The 20,564-nt window shown below is 45.7% G+C and overlaps 1 protein-coding gene across 3 annotated transcripts in view; it reads right to left on the bottom strand.

Annotated features, from left to right (window-relative positions):
* The window catches only part of PANK4 (pantothenate kinase 4 (inactive)), a 243,774-nt gene that overhangs the window by 46,149 nt on the left and 177,061 nt on the right, over positions 1 to 20,564 (bottom strand). For 2 of the 3 annotated variants that reach the window (XM_063943090.1, XM_063943092.1), the window contains one exon: positions 10,016 to 10,171. The exons of the other annotated variant lie outside the window; for it this stretch is intronic. In XM_063943090.1, the coding sequence (XP_063799160.1) occupies positions 10,016 to 10,171 (156 nt within the window). The remainder of the gene's footprint in view (positions 1 to 10,015; positions 10,172 to 20,564) is intronic. 3 annotated transcript variants of the gene reach the window in all.

The following is a 20,564-nucleotide window of genomic DNA, read 5'->3' on the forward strand; positions in this document are numbered from 1 at the left end:
GAACGGGACCCGTGGCGCCGTCCGCCACCGCCCGTCTCTTCCCTCATCGCTCCCCAGCCTGCCCCAGACCACCCACTGGACGAGGTACCGCTGCTCCCAGACCACGGGAGCTGTACTTACTGTGCAATTCCCCAGCCTGTGCCCCCGCCGGCGGCCATCTTGGGGCCTCCGGCTGAACTACTGTGAGCCTCCCCGGAAGATTGCCGGGTGCCCCGCTGGGAGCCCAGACGAGATGGGGGAGACAGGGACCCCGGAACTCTCGGCCCACACCCGCTGACACCACCAATGATCTCAGGGTACTCAAGGCACCCATATACCAGAGGCCTGTGACTGGAAGCTGGAGGCGCCATCTTGATTGCTGGCAAATAGCCAGTACTGCGGTCCTACCTGTATCCTACACCTTTTCTGCAAAATAAACCAGCATCTCTGTGCCTCTACATATGAGGTAGGCCCGGTGCATACTCACTCCCTGATACTCAAATCTGCCTTCACAGGGAAAAGTCAGACATACTTATAAGGACAGTTCATCCCCGCTGATACCCGGTAACTGGATGCCGTGGGGAGATTCACCTCTTGCCAAGCCGTTCTGATGTGATCTCCAGCGCAATGTATGGAACTCCCCCCCCGCTCCTGAAGAAGTAAAGCTGCCTGGGCATGCATATTGAGCCGACATAGGCTTATCTCTCCTCCTCCTGGGTCTGATTTCTCTTCTCTACGACAACCGTGAGAGGGTTCTTACATTGGAACTATGCCGCCTAAACACCAGAAAGACCCAACTCCAACCGCCTTTTTTAAACAGTCCCCGTCTTCCCAAAGCCAGAAACACTCTGTCATACCGGACTCCTTGCCTAAACAACCCCGGAGTGGCGATGACATTTCCGTGACCCCTCGGGTGAATCAAACAAAACTCTCTCAACTCGATGATGATGCACCCCTCACACTAGGGTCTATGCGGCAACTTCTGGCTTCCTTTAAAGATGATATCACGATGGAAGTTAAGACAGCGCTTCAAAGCTGCCAACAGTCGGTCGACGCTATAGGCCAACGCACGGATCATCTTGAAAATAAGTGTGAGGAGGTGGTGAAGTCACATAACGGGGTGATTACCCAGCTTGAAGAGCTACAGGCCGAAGTCGCGGATCTACGGCGGAAGACCTGTGACCTTGAGGACAGGTCACACCGTAATAATATAAAGCTCCGGGGCATCCCAGAAACCGTCACCAACGCAGAGCTCACCCAATTTGCGACGGATCTCTTCATGGCGCTTCTCCCAACCAACTCTATTGATGACTTTCTTATCGACCGCATCCATCGCCTACCGAAGGCTAGAAATGCCCTAAAGGACGCTCCGAGAGACACTCTAATGAGGATGCATTACTTCCATATCAAGGAACAAATCCTGCGGGCGGCGATGCGCCCGGACCTACCAGCCAGGACCCTGGGAGATGTACAAGTCTACGGAGACCTCTCGGCAGCCACCCTAGCCTTGAGACGTTCGTTCTACCCGGTGACTTCAGCGCTCAGGAAAGCCGATATCCTATACCGATGGGGGTTCCCGACGAAATTGTTGGTTAGACGTAACGGTGTTATGCACGCGATAATCACACCAGAAGCGGGTCTGAAATTACTGGATTCCTGGAGGAGAGAAGATACATCTGAAAAGGCACCGGCAACTCTCAAGCTGACCCAGGAGTGGACGATGGCAGACAATGGACATTAGAGACTGATTTCCTCAACCAGGTTGTATGTCATTATCGAGCATGATCTTGTTTTTCCTGCATCCCTCTATGTCACTGCGTGCCGCTGCTATGCCCACACGGATAATGCTCCGGGGGAGCATGAAGTAGTAATTTTTCCCTATCCATTTGGGCGGCACCAGTTTAACTTAGGATGTGTATTGTGTACTGTATTCACTATAATCCTGTTGACCATGCTTAACCTTGCACCTCTAAACGGGACAATTCTGCTCCTCTTGATGTTATATATGTCATTAGTGGATTTCCCAGAGAGGAGGCATGTGCCCTGTGGCCCCTTGCAGTTATTCATTTTTTAGGTTGAATGTTTTAGGAGTAGGGGGGAGATAACTCCCCGTACCTCGCCCCGACCCCATGTGTTGCCTTGCTAGGCAACCATTTGGCATCCCTGAGGTGCCCGCTCTATGTCCCCTTCTTACTGTTTCTTCCACCCTCCCTGTTCTTCCCATCTCTCCAAGTTCTAACACACACACACACTCTAGCAGACCCTGTTACATAATTTTTATATGCAACCTGATATTAGCACGGCTCTCAGATAAGCCTAATGGTTAATGTACTATCCTTAAATCTAAACGGGCTGAATTCACCGAACAAACGACGTTTAGCCCTGCGTCACTTTGCAAAATGTAAGGCGCATATAGTGGCCTTACAGGAGACCCACTTTATGCTTTCGTCACCCCCCCCCCCCCCCCCTCTTAGGGATAATAAATTCCCCATTGGCTATATGTCCAATGGCCCGAAAAAGAGAGCAGGAGTGGCAATATTATTCTCAAATTCTTGCGATTTCTCTCTAGAGTGTCAGATCTCAGACCAAGAAGGCAGGTACCTTATACTGACAGGTGAATTGGAAGACAGGCCGGTCACTATAGCTACGCTATATGCTCCCAATACCAAACAAATACCTTTCCTTAGGAAATTTTTCACAATCCTCCAGAAGCACCTATCGGGTGCTTTACTACTGTTGGGTGATTTTAACATGGTCCTTGACCCAACGGTAGACAGATCCCAAGCCCACCCATCTCCCAAGGGAGATTCGCAACGTGACAGCTCCCATGCCTTTAGAAATATTCTGCATGAATATGACCTCTATGATGTTTGGAGAGCTAAGAACCCGACTTGTAGGGATTATTCGTTCTTCTCCCCAGTCCATGGCTCTTATTCTAGGATCGATCTAGTAATATCAGATAAGTGGACACTCCAACAGGTTTCGAAGGCTTCTATCCTGCCAGTATCGTGGTCAGATCACTCTGCCCTCTCTGTCCGTTGGAACCCCCGCCAAGAGAGGTCCTCTCCTACCCTATGGCGCCTTAGGGACTTCTTTTGAACGCGGACGCCCATCGGTCTCTTGCACAGGCCCTCTCCCTATATATTGAAACTAACATCCCAGCAGAAACGTCCGTATTCACACATTGGTGCGCCCTCAAAGCGGTAGTTAGGGGAGCGTCAATTCAAGCGGCTGCTTATATACGCAGGACCTCCCGGGAAAAACAGGTAGAACTCGAAGCCCGTCTTAAAGATCTAGATGCTCTGCTTAAGCTGTATCCCTCTAATAAGAAAATATATCGAGATTTGACCCGGGTCAGGGATGAGCTGAATAAAGTAGAATTAACGGAGGTCCGTAAAAATATTTTCCGACTGCGGCAAAAGTTCTATATGCAAGGAGATAGGGCGGGTAGAATGCTTGCTCGCAAATTGCGGGGGGAAAATGCTAAGGAAAGGGTGAAATATATCTTCAATTCAAATAATATCAAGATAACAGACCCATCAGATATCGCTAACTCCTTTGCCTCATATTACTCCTCCCTATATAATCTAAAAGACGATATCTCTATCCCACAACCTACACCAGCTAATATAGCAGCCTTTTTGAAAGATGTTAATCTCCCCTCCATTGACCTAGATACTTTGCAGACTTTAAACCAACCATGGTCCCAGAAGGAAATCACTCAAGCCATAGAATCACTCCCATTAGACAAAGCTCCAGGCCCTGATGGGTTTATAAACAATTTCTACAAATGTTTTAAAGACACTCTGGTCCCTGTCCTAGACGGAGTTTTTAATCACGCCTCCTCCGTAGGAGGAGATGCTAGAAGCCCGCGTAGTAGCTTTTCCTAAACCGGGGAAGAATTCTGCCATGATGCCCAACTATCGCCCCATAGCCTTATTAAATACCGATTTGAAAATCTACGCTAAGTTAGTGGCTAACAGGCTTAACCCTCTACTTCCCTCTATCATCCACGGTGACCAGGTGGGCTTTGTCCCCGGCAGACAGTCCCCCGACAACACCAGGCGAGTGGTAAATGTATTCGACGCCCTCTCTAGATCAGAATCTCCTTTATTATTGCTCTCGTTAGACGCGGAGAAGGCGTTCGACCGCCTTCACTGGGGAAACCTGCAAGGGGTTCTTAGAAAGTTTGGCCTCACTGGTAGGGTCCTATCATCCATTATGGCTTTATATTCTCTCCCTTCGGCGAGGGTGTGTGTGAACGGACTGCTCTCATCATCCTTTTCCATTACGAACGGCACTCGCCAAGGGTGCCCCCTATCCCCACTAGTTTTTGCTATGGCAATGGAACCATTGGCCGAGAAAATTCGATCCTCGCCCTCGATTAAAGGTGTGGAATTCTCGGGACATTCTCATAAGATATGTCTTTTCGCAGACGATGTCCTTTTGACACTCACTAACCCCTCCTCCTCCCTGAGAGCGCTGCACACACTCCTGTCCAAATATTCAGCAGTATCCTACTATAAACTTAATAACACTAAGACAGAGGCACTCCCTATTAATTTTACGCCCCCTCTCTTGTCCGAACTGAAGGCTTCCTACTCGTACTCCTGGCAGGGTAGAAGCCTCAAATATCTGGGAATCCATATCACCAAGAAGCTAGACGATCTGATATCCGCTAACTCCCCCCCCCCCCCCTCTTGCGCAAATCCGCAACTCTAGTCTCGGACTGGATGATGCAACATGTATCATGGCTAGGGAGAATAGCCGCACTGAAAATGACGATCCTTCTCAGACTTATGTACCTGTTCCGGGCCATCCCCCTCATCGTACCCAACTCCCTTTTATCCAAATTTAACGCGATATTTAACTCTTATATCTGGAAAGGCAAGAAACCAAGGTTAGCCAGGAAAACAATGACTCGACCCAAACGAGACGGGGGCTTGGCATATCCAGATTTGCACTCATACCAACTGGCTTGCCGTCTAGCACAGATAGGGGCATGGTATACTCAACCCACGTGCCAATCGTGGGTACAACTTGAACAAGATCTTATAGCCCCGTTACCCCTGACCGATGTATTGTTACTCCCTAAATCGGAGGGCACAGTATTAATCAATCGGTCCCTCTCTGTCCAATCTACTAGGAAAGCTTGGCTAGAGATAGTGCGAAGTGGGAATGACATAACTCTCCCCACTACGGCCATATCATTGACAGGAGTAGCCTCCTTGATCCCTGACTTGAGATTCGATTACTGGATATCACAGGGAATCCGGTCTTTACAGGATATAATGGCGCATGGTGCTCTTCTTTCTTTTGCCCAGATCCAGGAAAATTTCCTACTACCACATGGGGAATTTTATAAATATTTGCAGCTTATACATTGGCTCCACGGAGTCTTGACACCCACTATCCCCCCTCCCTACTTGCCTAAACTTGTTCAAAAGTTCCTGGAGACTGGGGGAGGCAGAGGAGGTATTACCAAATGGTATAACTACATTAATAATTCCCAACCGCTACAGAAAGCCCCCTTCCAGATGAAATGGGAGGTAGATCTTGGATGCTCAATCTCAGAGGAGGAATGGGAAATGATATATAGATCCTGCTATACAGTTTCTAAATGTATATCACATATAGAACTGTCATATAAACTTCTTCACCGCCTGTATTTCACCCCATCCCGCCTCCATGCGATGCAATCCACCACATCCAAAATGTGTTGGCAGGACTGTGGTAAGGTCGGTACTTTAATGCATGTCTTTTGGGATTGCCCAGTACTTACCCCATTGTGGACATCGGTCTTCCACCTCATAGAATCAGTGCTAGGCCACCATATTTCCCCCCACCCACGACTGGCCCTTCTACATCTATACTATGGCGATTTAACGCCAGGTGACCGCTATATCCTAGGCCATATCCTTATCTCAACAAAACTTTTAATCGCTCGCCATGGGCGTTCCACCGAGGCTCCCCATATCTCTGCAATAGAAATGGCCGTACAGTCGCACTACGAATTCGAGACAGCGGGAGTGGCCTATGCCTCTACCCCAACATCCCCACTGCTCCGATGGTATCCCTGGTCCACCTATTGGAATAGTCACTCACCGAACCCCACGCCCCCTCCTGACGCTTAGGTATATCCGCTATTAGATTAGTATGAATGCTCTGATGGCATGATTTACTCTTGCATTGCTCCTTTTTTTTTTTTTTGTACAATGTTTTGTATAATACTCTTTATGTTTCTGTGTATTATGCTGACTGTTGTGTGTACCCCCCCTACCCCTCCCTTTTTCTTTTCTGTATCCCTTTCCCAATTGCTTTGTTTACCCGCAAAATAATAAAAAATTAATATTGGAAGAAAAAAAAATCGCAAGAAAAGTTAGTGCAGATCGCAAGGTGAAAGTCACCTTGCGATCCCGATTCGATCCCGATGCGTGGTCCCGCCAGGTCGGCATCGCAAGAAAAGATAGACTGTGCAGGCAAGTCAATCCTTGCTAGATCGGTGTACTATCTAGTTCATCTCAAATGTCAATGACATCTCACATAAACCAAAATCGTAAGCACACATAGTCCATATATCAAAAAAAGTTAGTCAAAATGTGTGCTATCTGGGCTCCAGGGAGTTCAGGGGAAATCGCAAGTGAAAATCGGGCATAGCAAGGATCTCACCGTGTGTACACACCCTAATTCCTTCAGTCAGCTCATTATTGTTGCCGATTTGTGACATGCAGCCCCTAAGTGATACACTTGTGGCAATTTGTTATAATAGTTGCTTTTGAGAGGACGCTATCTATTCAACCAGGCCACGTTATTACACGTAGCCACTGAAAGATACATTTGTAGCAATTTAGGATACTGAACTGATAATTGTTTCTTATTGGGTTCCTTAAGGTTGGTACATACTATACAATTATCTGGCAGATAATCTGCCAGATCTAGCCGGTTGGAATGAATATCTGATAATGGATGAGAGCAAATTACAGTCTATCTAATTTGTTCCCAAACACTGCAAAACTGTCAAAAACAGTCGTTCACCCAAGTTGGTTAAATTTGTGTTTAACCAATTTGTATGCACAACAGGTTTTGTTCGTATTCCAGTGTTTGGAAACAAATGATAGACTGTAATTTGCTCTCAGCCATTACCAGATTTTCATTCCAACCATAGAGATCTGGCAGATTATCTGACAGATAATTGTATAGTGTGCACCTAGCTTTAGACTGAATATTCTTTAATATACACTGTGTCTCTCTGCAGTGACTTAGTGTAACTCATGAATGTCTGTATATGTCACATATACTAATATTAAGTATACAGATGATTTCCCAACACACCAGGCATATTTTAATTACTATGATACTGTATATGCGGTTATGCCAGCATATTGGCTAGTATTATAATATAGGTAATTATTCATAATGCCCCATACACATTCATTTATAGTTTGTTTACTGCATATTGCTCTCTCCTTCCCATGCTTGTTTGTAAATCTAATCAGCGCTCCTCTAAATCTCACATAAATAGTGTTCCTTCTAATAGTGCAAGCTGTGTAACACAGATCACATACAAACAAATAACATGTATTTCAGTGTCATTTAGCGGCCATGATGCCGCAGACACGTGTTTTCGTGATTGACTTCTTCACGAGCAAAGCCGATTGTAATCCCCAGCAGGGATAAATGGATATTCAGTGACCAATCCAAATGAAGATAGTATGTCATGTGACCATATTGACCAATCGTGCATCTCCCATATGAAATGAAGATGATGTACAGAGCGCTCCCATTGTCATGTGATTCATGTACCCTATCACGCTTCTCCCATTCTGAACATACAGAGGGAGGCGCGCTGAATGCTCATTGCTGTATCCTATTATTACCTCACCTCTGGGACTAATTCAGACCTGATCGCTGCTGTGCGTTTTTGCACAACGGGCGATCAGGTCTGAAAATGTGCAGATGCCGCAGTGCGCCGTTGCATGCCAGAGATGCGATCGGCATCTCAGCCCAGCGATCGCCTCTGCCCGAATGACAGTGGGAGGTGTTCGCTGGGTGGGCCGGCACCGTTGGGCCGCCGATTTGGGGTCGCGGTCCGGGCAATGCAGGCGTGCCCAGACCGTGCGGGGGCGGTCCGCGGCGGCTGCGTGTCATCACACGCGGCCGCTGCGACCCGGAGAGCAATGGTTAGCTCCCTGCCAGCAAGCAGGAGCTGCGCTGGTAAGGAGCTACACTTCAGGTACAAAAGCATCACCGCCGTGCGATGCTATTGCACCTGTGCGGGGGAAGTTGGGGGTAGAGCCAGACGTGCGGGCGGACTAGCTCTGTGTCTGTCAAACTGATCGTAAATGAGCACATCTACGATCTAGTCTGTATTACCCCCTCTATTATCTAGATGTAAATTCCTCATGATACCCCTATCTATAATATTTGATGTTATACGATTATCCTTTTATTCGGTGAGCCCCAATTGGCATCTTATATCCACACATTAACAGACATAAATATTGGTTTAAATTACATCTAGTGACATTTATTTTCATGCTGCTTCTACAATTATATTATATACTTGGGTATATGGTTATATCCCTTACAATTAGTGTACTTATAAAATTGACTATATTCAATGCTTCCCATTAGGTTATGTTGTAATAATATGTTAATTGATGTACAGATATATGCCTCCCAAACATAATTGGGATACTGTATACAAAAATTATCCTTAAAATATCATATTTTCTTTATTATTAGTTTAATGAGATTATATATAATTTGTACATGGATGTGTGACTCCCAGTTATAATTGGGATTTATATAAAATCTGTATATACTACATTTTACTTGTTATTAATTAGGTAGTGGATTATGTGACTATCATATAATATCGATGGTAATATTTTACCTAAGAAGATTATTTAAGTTTTGGTCCTTCAACACATGTGTACATTTTGAATATTTATCCTTCAAATGTCTCCATTTTCCTATCGTATTTTGAACAGTAAACAAGAAAAAAGTGGAATGGATGTGAAGATTGTAATAAATGGTGATCCGTGAATATTGTATTTAATGATATGTGTAATACACCTTATACCTAAGAAGATTATTTAACTTTTGGTCCTTCGACACGTATGTAAATTATAAAATAAACAGGGTCGTATAATGTGTCAAAATTGTGAGAAATAATGCTTAAAAATTTGTTTAAAAAAATATTGACAAATTTAACAATGTATTCAAAATGATCTGACAAATGTAACAATGTATTCAAAATTATTTGATTAGTGCAGAGTTCCATTCCTTTTCCTATCCTTTTACGAAATAAAAGTATGAACAGGTCCGTTTCAATGAAAAAAACATGTAAAAAACTCATGTCGACTTTTTGACCTGTCTGTATTTTAAATGTCGGTATTTTGACCTTGTCTGTATTTTAAATGTCGGTATTTTGACCATGTCGGTATTTTGATTGTAGGTAAACTGACCGCATCCCTGGTCACATACCACATGAAGTCCAGTATTAGGAGTGGTGAGTGCAGTGACTCAATGCTTTTTGTATATCTACAGTATATATGTTTTGAGACACAGACACACACACACACACACACACACACACACACACACACACACACACACACTTGCAGAGCTATACTTGAATTTATATCTGCTGAATGTGCATTTTCCCTTCAATTTCAGACAATTAAGAACACAACAGATGTTATAGCTGTGCCTTTTATCAATTTGACTGAATGCCCAGTGAGAACATAAATTGGGCTGCCTATGTTTATTTACAGCTGGCTCTATTGTATTGCTCTGTATTCAGCTCTGTATTGTATTTCTCTGTATTCAAATGTACACTTTCATTTTCTAAACTGTGTAAGAGGAGTGTCAAAGGCAAAAGAAAGAAACGTCAATCACAAAGTCACCACATGGCGGCACCAAAGTACATTATTGCACTGAAATGTATTTCCAAAAATGTCTTGCTTCCTAAAATGGAATATAAACAGGTACAATGTTCTGATTAGGACACCATGCAGAAAGAATAACTTACTCCTTCTAAAGCATCTTCGAAGCAAGTGAGCCAATATTCCCGAGCCATTGCATCTTCTGTAAGATCCACAGTATCAGGGACATAGGAAGACGGGTCAAAGAGTAGAGGGAGATTTACTACTTGCCGTTCCAGACGGTCCATCTCCAACATGTCAAACTGTTGAACATAAAACCAGAGTCTGACCTACAAGCCAATGATGTGAGCTGGACAGGATAGAAATGTACAGAAAACTAGGTTTACTGAAGAGCGATTTTGGCAAGTGACACAACTCACTACTTATTTGTTGCAAATAAATGATGTTTAAACACTGCCATCCACCAACACCAAGCTCTTTCTTCACCCTGTGGCTTTTCTTTGAGTGGGTTACATACATATGTCATATGGAGTACAGATGTGTCCACATACACCTATCCTCAAATTGCACCAAGTAGACCTGTTTGACACACAACGGACCTTGTGACTTAGCCATACCATGGGATTTTTTCTTAAAATGTGTCTTAATGTGCTGCTTTTTGCAACAAAAATACCAATCCTACGTACTTTGGGCTGATTCCGATTAGCGCGGTATTGCAAGCTGCAGAGCAGTAGCCATGTGATACAGTACAACTAGCATCAGTGATCCAAGTGCTGCACCTGAAGATGGTTGCAGCTCAGAACCAGACTGTGTAAGCCGAAGCTTACTCAGAGTGCCCGTCGGAACTGGTCAGTGGGGTCCAGGAAGTCTACCTCAGACGATGCAGAACTGGGGCTTGGCACGCCTAGAAAATGGGGGCCGACCAAGTGGTACTGCACATGAACAGTTCCCCCACCATCAGAGGGTTATGTAAACCATCAGGTTTACACATCTGAATCAGGCCTATCAGAAAATTAAAATGCAAAATTCAGGAAACGGTTTGTAATGAGAGTAAAAAAAGTGTGTGTGTGATTCACACCATGCATCCTTATGCCTAATGTGTTGCTTTACATCAATTCCTTTTGTCACAAAAAAACTACTAATCTTAAATACTGAATGTAAAAATCTATGAATACAGTTAGAGACTAAGCTCAAACTGTAAACCTCGGCGCTATGAATAATGTATGTATTAAGCAAAAATAATCACAAAACATAGGTATTGCACTATAGAGCTGCTGAGCAAAAGCAGTTGGTTAGACTGAAATAAATTGGATTGAAAACAAACAAAAGAATGCTCTGCGCTCTGAAATCTCTTGTATTTAATTAATCAATTAATTAATTGATTAGGTGCAGTCTAGCAGGGTGAATAATTGACTCAATGCAGTTCAATTTAAATAGCAGATACTTTTATCACAAAATGTATACACAGTTTAAAAACAATAGATGCATAGAAACAATTAAAAAAAGAAAAAGAAAAAAAGAAAAAAATAAGAATTTACTTACCGATAATTCTATTTCTCGTAGTCCGTAGTGGATGCTGGGAACTCCGTAAGGACCATGGGGAATAGCGGCTCCGCAGGAGACTGGGCACAAAAGTAAAGCTTTAGGACTACCTGGTGTGCACTGGCTCCTCCCCCTATGACCCTCCTCCAAGCCTCAGTTAGGATACTGTGCCCGGACGAGCGTACACAATAAGGAAGGATTTTGAATCCCGGGTAAGACTCATACCAGCCACACCAATCACACCGTATAACCTGTGATCTGAACCCAGTTAACAGCATGATAACAGAGGAGCCTCTGGAAAGATGGCTCACAACAATAATAACCCGATTTTTGTAACAATAACTATGTCCAAGTATTGCAGACAATCCGCACTTGGGATGGACGCCCAGCATCCACTACGGACTACGAGAAATAGAATTATCGGTAAGTAAATTCTTATTTTCTCTGACGTCCTAGTGGATGCTGGGAACTCCGTAAGGACCATGGGGATTATACCAAAGCTCCCAAACGGGCGGGAGAGTGCGGATGACTCTGCAGCACCGAATGAGAGAACTCCAGGTCCTCCTCAGCCAGGGTATCAAATTTGTAGAATTTAGCAAACGTGTTTGCCCCTGACCAAGTAGCTGCTCGGCAAAGTTGTAACACCGAGACCCCTCGGGCAGCCGCCCAAGATGAGCCCACCTTCCTTGTGGAATGGGCTTTTACAGATTTAGGCTGTGGCAGGCCTGCCACAGAATGTGCAAGCTGAATTGTACTACAAATCCAACGAGCAATAGTCTGCTTAGAAGCAGGAGCACCCAGCTTGTTGGGTGCATACAGGATAAACAGCGAGTCAGATTTCCTGACTCCAGCCGTCCTGGAAACATATATTTTCAGGGCCCTGACTACGTCCAGCAACTTGGAGTCCTCCAAGTCCCTAGTAGCCGCAGGTACCACAATAGGCTGGTTCAGGTGAAACGCTGAAACCACCTTAGGGAGAAATTGAGGACGAGTCCTCAATTCTGCCCTGTCCGTATGAAAAATTAGGTAAGGGCTTTTATAGGATAAAGCCGCCAATTCTGAGACACGCCTGGCTGAAGCCAGGGCCAACAGCATTACCACTTTCCATGTGGTGAGTGGTTCAAACTCGACAGGGCCGAAATTTGAACCTTAATGGACCCTAATTTTAGGCCCATAGACAGTCCTGTTTGCAGGAAATGCAGGAACCGACCCAGTTGAAATTTCTCTGTAGGGGCCTTCCTGGCCTCGCACCACGCAACATATTTACGCCAAATACGGTGATAATGTTGTGCGGTTACATCCTTCCTGGCTTTGATCAGGGTAGGGATGACTTCATCCGGAATGCCTTTTTCCTTCAGGATCCGGCATTCAACTGCCATGCCGTCAAACGCAGCCGCGGTAAGTCTTGGAACAGACAGGGTCCCTGCTGGAGCAGATCCCTTCTTAGAGGTAGAGGCCACGGGTCCTCTGTGAGCATCTCTTGAAGTTCCGGGTACCAAGTCCTTCTTGGCCAATCCGGAGCCACGAGTATAGTCCTTACTCCTCTCCTTCTTATGATTCTCAGTACCTTGGGTATGAGAGGCAGAGGAGGGAACACATACACTGACTGGTACACCCACGGTGTCACTAGAGCGTCCACAGCTATTGCCTGAGGGTCCCTTGACCTGGCGCAATACCTGTCTAGTTTTTTGTTGAGGCGGGACGCCATCATGTCCACCTTTGGTTTTTCCCAACGGTTCACAATCATGTGGAAGACTTCTGGGTGAAGTCCCCACTCTCCCGGGTGGAGGTCGTGTCTGCTGAGGAAGTCTGCTTCCCAGTTGTCCACTCCCGGAATTAACACTGCTGACAGTGCTATCACACGATTTTCCGCCCAGCGAAGAATCCTTGCAGCTTCTGCCATTGCCCTCCTGCTTCTTGTGCCGCCCTTAGCTCCAGGATATTTATGTGAAGTGATGTCTCCAGGCTTGACCACAAGCCCTGGAAATTTCTTCCCTGTGTGACTGCTCCCCAGCCTCTCAGGCTGGCATCCGTGGTCACCAGGACCCAGTCCTGAATGCCGAATCTGCGGCCCTCTAGAAGATGAGCACTCTGCAACCACCACAGGAGAGACACCCTTGTCCTTGGTGACAAGATTATCCGCTGATGCATCTGAAGATGCGACCCGGACCATTTGTCTAGCAGATCCCACTGGAAGGTTCTTGCGTGGAATCTGCCGAATGGGATTGCTTCGTAAGAAGCCACCATCTTTCCCAGGACCCTTGTGCATTGATGCACTGAGACTTGGCCTGGTTTTAGGAGATTTCTGACTAGCTCGGATAACTCCCTGGCTTTCTCCTCCGGGAGAAACACCTTTTTCTGGACTGTGTCCAGGATCATCCCTAGGAATAGAAGGCGTGTCGTCGGGATCAGCTGCGATTTTGGAATATTGAGAATCCAACCGTGCTGCCGCAGCACTATCTGAGATAGTGCTACCCCGACTTCCAACTGTTCCCTGGATCTTGCCCTTATCAGGAGATCGTCCAAGTAAGGGATAACTAAAACTCCCTTCTTTCGAAGGAGCATCATCATTTCGGCCATTACCTTGGTAAAGACCCGGGGTGCCGTGGACAATCCAAACGGCAGCGTCTGAAACTGATAGTGACAGTTCTGTACCACAAACCTGAGGTACCCTTGGTGAGAAGGGTAAATTGGGACATGTAGGTAAGCATCTTTGATGTCCAGAGAGACCATATAGTCCCCTTCTTCCAGGTTTGCAATCACTGCTCTGAGTGACTCCATCTTGAATTTGAACCTTTGTATGTAAGTGTTCAAGGATTTTAGATTTAAAATTGGTCTCACCGAGCCGTCCGGCTTCGGTACCACAAATAGTGTGGAATAGTACCCCTTTCCCTGTTGCAGGAGGGGTACCTTGATTATCACCTGCTGGGAATACAGCTTGTGAATGGCTTGCAATACTGCCTCCCTGTCTGAGGGAGACGTCGGTAAAGCAGACTTTAGGAAACGGCGAGGGGGAGACGTCTCGAATTCCAATTTGTACCCCTGAGATACCACCTGAAGGATCCAGGGGTCCACTTGCGAGTGGGCCCACTGCGCACTGAACTTCTTGAGACGGGCCCCCACCGTGCCTGAGTCCGCTTGTAAAGCCCCAGCGTCATGCTGAGGACTTTGCGGAGGCGGGAGAGGGCTTTTGTTCCTGGGAACTGGCTGTTTGCTGCAGCCTTTTTCCTCTCCCTCTGCCACGGGGCAGAAATGAGGCGCCTTTTGCCCGCTTGCCCTTATGGGGCCGAAAGGACTGCGCCTGATAATACGGCGTCTTCTTAGGTTGAGAAGCTACCTGGGGTAAAAATGTGGATTTTCCAGCAGTTGCCGTGGCTACCAGGTCTGATAGACCTACCCCAAATAACTCCTCCCCCTTATAAGGCAATACTTCCATGTGCCTTTTAGAATCCGCATTACCTGACCACTGCCGCGTCCATAAACCTCTTCTTGCAGAAATGGACAGCGCGCTAACTCTTGATGCCAGTCGGCAAATATCCCTCTGTGCATCACGCATATATAAAAATGCATCTTTCAAATGCTCTATAGTCAGTAATATACTGTCCCTATCTAGGGTATCAATATTTTCAGTCAGGGAATCCGACCACGCCACGCCCGCACTGCACATCCAGGCTGAGGCGATTGCTGGTCGCAGTATAACACCCGTGTGAGTGTATATACATTTTAGGATATTCTCCTGCTTTCTATCGGCAGGTTCCTTTAGGGCGGCCGTATCAGGAGAGGGTAGTGCTACCTGTTTAGACAAGCGTGTGAGCGCTTTATCCACCCTAGGGGGTGTTTCCCAACGTGCCCTATCCTCTGGCGGGAAAGGGTATGATGCCAATAACCTTTTAGGAATTATCAGTTTTTTATCGGGGGAAACCCACGCCTCATCACACACTTCATTTAATTCCTCGGATACAGGAAAAACTACAGGCAGTTTTTTCTCACCAAACATAATACCCTTTTTAGTGGTACTTGTATTATCAGAGATATGCAATACATTTTTCATTGCTTCAATCATGTAACGTGTGGCCCTACTGGAAGTCACGTTTGTCTCCTCATCATCGACACTGGAGTCAGTATCCGTGTCTGTGTCTGCCATTTGAGGTAACGGCCGTTTTAAAGCCCCTGATGGCGTTTGAGACCCCTGGACAGGCACAAGCTGAGTAGCCGGCTGTCTCATGTCGTCAACTGTCTTTCGTAAAGAACTGACACTGTCACGCAATTCCTTCCATAAGCTCAGCCACTCAGCTGTCGACTCCCTAGGGGGTGACAACTCTATAAAAGGCAATTGCTCCGCCTCCATCTCATTTTCCTCCTCAAACATGTCGACACAATCGTACCGACACACCGCACACACACAGGGAATGCTCTGATAGAGGACAGGACCCCACTAGCCCTTTGAGGAGACAGAGGGAGAGTATGCCAGCACACACCAGAGCGCTATATATAGACAGGAATACCACTATATAAACGTGTTTTTCCCTTTATAGCTGCTGTTATTATTAGAACTGCGCCAAATTAGTGCCCCCCTCTCTTTTTTACCCTTTTCTGTAGTGCAGGACTGCAGGGGAGAGTCAGGGAGACGTCCTTCCAGCGGAGCTGTGATGGAAAATGGCGCCCGTGTGCTGAGGAGATAGGCTCCGCCCCCTTCTCGGCGGCCTTTTCTCCCGCTTTTTGGCGAGTTCTGGCAGGGGTTAAAATACATCCATATAGCCCTGGGGGTTATATGTGGTGTATTTTCGCCAGCCAAGGTGTTTACATTGCTGCTCAGGGCGCCCCCCCCTAGCGCCCTGCACCCTCAGTGACCGAAGTGTGAAGTGTGCCTGAGTAACAATGGCGCACAGCTGGAGTGCTGTGCGCTACCTTGTTGAAGACTGATGTCTTCTGCCGCCGATTTTTCCGGACCTCTTCTTGCTTCTGGCTCTGTAAGGGGGCCGGCGGCGCGGCTCTGGGACCGGACTCCGAGGCTGGGCCTGTGTTCGGTCCCTCTGGAGCTAATGGTGTCCAGTAGCCTAAGAAGCCCAAGCTGGCTGCAAGCAGGCAGGTTCGCTTCTTCTCCCCTTAGTCCCTCGATGCAGTGAGCCTGTTGCCAGCAGGTCTCACTGAAAATAAAAAACCTAAAACTAAACTTTCACTAAGAAGCTCAGGAGAGCCCCTAGTGTGCACCCTTCTCGGCCGGGCACAAAAATCTAACTGAGGCTTGGAGGAGGGTCATAGGGGGAGGAGCCAGTGCACACCAGGTAGTCCTAAAGCTTTACTTTTGTGCCCAGTCTCCTGCGGAGCCGCTATTCCCCATGGTCCTTACGGAGTTCCCAGCATCCACTAGGACGTCAGAGAAAGGACAATTGTTGCAACTTCTTATAAGCACACTGATTAATGATATTATACCTGTCTCAGAGATAGAGTAAAAAAAGCAGTATGCAATACAAGTAAATATTAATAAGAACAAAGCTCTCACTGGAATTAATTAAATAATGGACAAACACTGGCGTCCCAGTGTGTCTTTAAATAATGTTGGTCCGCAAAATATTATTTGTAGTAAATGGGCCGTAATAGTTACCACGAGTCTTGAGGAAGTCCCCGGTTACTAGGAGACGAAACGCGTTGACGCCCCTTTCTCCCATTCAAAGTTCTCCTGAAGGAATAATATACAGCACGGATTTGGTCTCCAGCATATTAGTGCCGTACTCCGCTGATACTCAAACTACAGCCGTCAAATCATACTCAGCTTGCTCTACACAGTGCGGTAAGATTGCTGCAACTATATAACATCACTGTCTCTGGGAAACATCTCCGTGAACTAGACGGTCACGGTCCTCCGCCGTGAGGATAGGTGAGACAGTGCCGGCTGGCCGCAGCTACACCGCCAGTTATACGGATTACGTCCTCCGCTGTGAGGATCCTCATATAAACACCTTGCATGTGACTGACGGCTTTCCATATCAGCAATCCTATTAACATCAGTGGGACTGCTCCACATTCATTGAAAAGTGGCAACATTACATTATATTCACCACGTGCAATTATACAGGACCCTGCAATAATTCTCAGGAACCAGCACGGTGGTAACTATTACGGCCCATTCACTACAAATAATATTTTGCGGACCAACATTATTTAAAGACACACTGGGACGCCAGTGTTTGTCCATTATTTAATTAATTCCAGTGAGAGCTTTGTTCTTATTAATATTTACTTGTATTGCATACTGCTTTTTTTACTCTATCTCTGAGACAGGTATAATATCATTAATCAGTGTGCTTATAAGAAGTTGCAACAATTGTCTTTTTTCTTTTTTTTTTTTTTAATTGTTTCTATGCATCTATTGTTTTTAAACTTTGTATACATTTTGTGATAAAAGTATCTGCTATTTAAATTGAACTGCATTGAGTCAATTATTCACCCTGCTAGACTGCACCTAATCAATTAATTAATTGATTAATTAAATACAAGAGATTTCAGAGCGCAGAGCATTCTTTTGTTTGTTTTTAATCTTAAATACTGTATTAGATTCAGAGGTGCACATAACTGCATTCACAACTGCAATTTCAGATGGAGCGGGCTTGTAAAAATATGTTGATGACTCAGTCTCCGTCTTGTGTACAGAGAAACCCATTGCCAGGGTCTCAGATCCGCAGCTTACATACAAAAGACGCAACATCTGGAACCTGTGAGAAAATAAGATTTTAATACCTATCGGTAAATCCTTTTCTCTTAGTCCGTAGAGGATGCTGGGGACTCCAAAAGGACCATGGGGTATAGACGGGATCCGCAGGAGACATGGGCACTTTAAGACTTTAATGGGCGTGAACTGGCTCCTCCCTCTATGCCCCTCCTCCAGACTACAGTTATAGGAACTGTGCCCAGAGGAGACAGACATTTAGAGGAAAAGGATTTTGTTAAACTAAGGGTGAGATACATACCAGCTCACACCACAACACACCGTACATCATGGCAAACAACTAAAACCAGTTAACAGCGTGAACCAAAGAGATCAGCAACAGGCTGACTTTTACCCAGAGCCGGCCATAACCAATATGATGCCCTAGGCAAGATTTTGGCTGGTGCCCCTAGCACCACCGCTAGTTCCGCCTCTCACCTTGCACCTCTTTCCCAGCACCATCACTCCTCACCCATAGCAGTCCTTATTTTGGTGTTTGTTCCCCCTATATTGTAAATAGGAACAGTTCACACATTTGGCGCACAGCCCAAAAAGGGGTGTGTTTTGCTGGCAAGGGGCATGGCCACACAATAGTAACCCCAAATCCAATTACGCCACACAGTACTGCAACTTTATTCACATTTGATCATGCGATAGTGTCCATAATTCATATTACATCCCACAGTAATATCACTTTACCTTATAAACGTTACGCCTCACAGTAGAGCCCCTTATTCACATTACATCACACTGAATTGGTCCTTATTCACATTACACCACACCCTATTGCTCTTTATTCACATTAGACGACACAGTAGTGCCCTTTCTATATGCAACGCCACATAGTAGAGCACCTTATACACATAATGCCACACATTAGTAATGCATTTATACACAATTCCACACAGTAATGCCCCTTACACATATGAGTGAGACACATTAATGTCCTTATAAACATAATGCGCCTTACACATTGACAACCTTTATTAATGCTTTTTTACACATAATGTCCCTTACACATATGTCGCACATTATTAATGCTCTTATACACATAATGACACACATAGTGCCGCCTACACATTTGCTGCACATTATTAGTGCCCCTATACACAAAATGACACACATACAGTAGTACCCTGTTACACATATGCCGCACATTCTTAATGCCCTTATATGACACAAATAGTGTCCCTTACACATATGTTGCACATTATTAATGCATTTTTACATGACACACATAATGCTCCTTACACATATTCCGAACTCTACTGCACAACCAACCCATTCACATGCACACAGCACTCACACTGCCACTAACACTGTGACCTCTGCCTCTGCTTGGATACAGATATGTCCTCATAAATCTTGCCTCATATCTCAAATTCCCTAGGCAATTGCATAGTTTGCCTATGCCTATGGCCGCTCTTGCCTTTACCAAAACAGAACCTTTGTGTAACATAAGCAATAACTATTTACAATTACTGCAGATAGAGTCCGCACTGGGACGGGCGCCCAGCATCCTCTTAATGGAGACAACTTAAGAGTTTATAAAGAGTAGTAATTATAACAATAGAAAGTAGGAGTCCTCTAGATTTCTAGGAGTATAAGGATAGAGGAATATCAAATTAGGCTATGCTATGGGATCTGCCTTTACAAAAGACTTGTGTAACATATAGCAATAACTATTTACAATTACTGCAGATAGAGTCCGCACTGGGACGGGCGCCCAGCATCCTCTACGGACTAAGAGAAAAGAATTTACCGGTAGGTATTAAAATCCTATTTTCTCCTTCGTCCTAGAGGATGCTAGGGGACTCCAAAAGGACCATGGGGTTTATACCAAAGCTCCAGACCGGGCGGGAGAGTGAGGATGACTCTGCAGCACTGACTGAACAAACATGAGGTCCTCCTCAGCCAGGGTATCAAACTTGTAGAATTTTGCAAAAGTATTTGAACACGACCAAGTAGCTGCTCGGCAAAGCTGTAATGCCGAGACGCCTCGGGCAGCCGCCCAAGATGAGCCCACCTACCTAGTGGAATGGGCTTTCACCGATTTCGGTACCAGCAATCCAGCCGTAGAATGAGCCTGCTGAATCGTATTACAGATCCAGCGTGCAATAGTCTGCTTAGAAGCAGGAGCGCCAACCTTGTTGGCCGCATACAGGACAAACAGCGCCTCTGTTTTCCTAACATGAGCCGTTCTGGCTACATACATTTTCAAAGCTCTGACCACATCGAGAGACTTTGAATCAGCCAAGGCTTCAGTAGCCACAGGTACCACGATAGGTTGGTTTATGTGAAATGAAGAAACCACCTTTGGCAAAAATTGTTTACGAGTTCTCAACTACGCTCTATCCTCGTGGAAAATCAAATAGGGTCTTTTGTGAGACAAAGCTGCCAATTCGGACACCCGCCTTGCGGACGCCAAGGCCAATAGCATGACTACT

This window comes from Pseudophryne corroboree, chromosome 10 (assembly GCF_028390025.1).
Source record: "Pseudophryne corroboree isolate aPseCor3 chromosome 10, aPseCor3.hap2, whole genome shotgun sequence".
NCBI classification, from domain to species: domain Eukaryota; kingdom Metazoa; phylum Chordata; class Amphibia; order Anura; family Myobatrachidae; genus Pseudophryne; species Pseudophryne corroboree.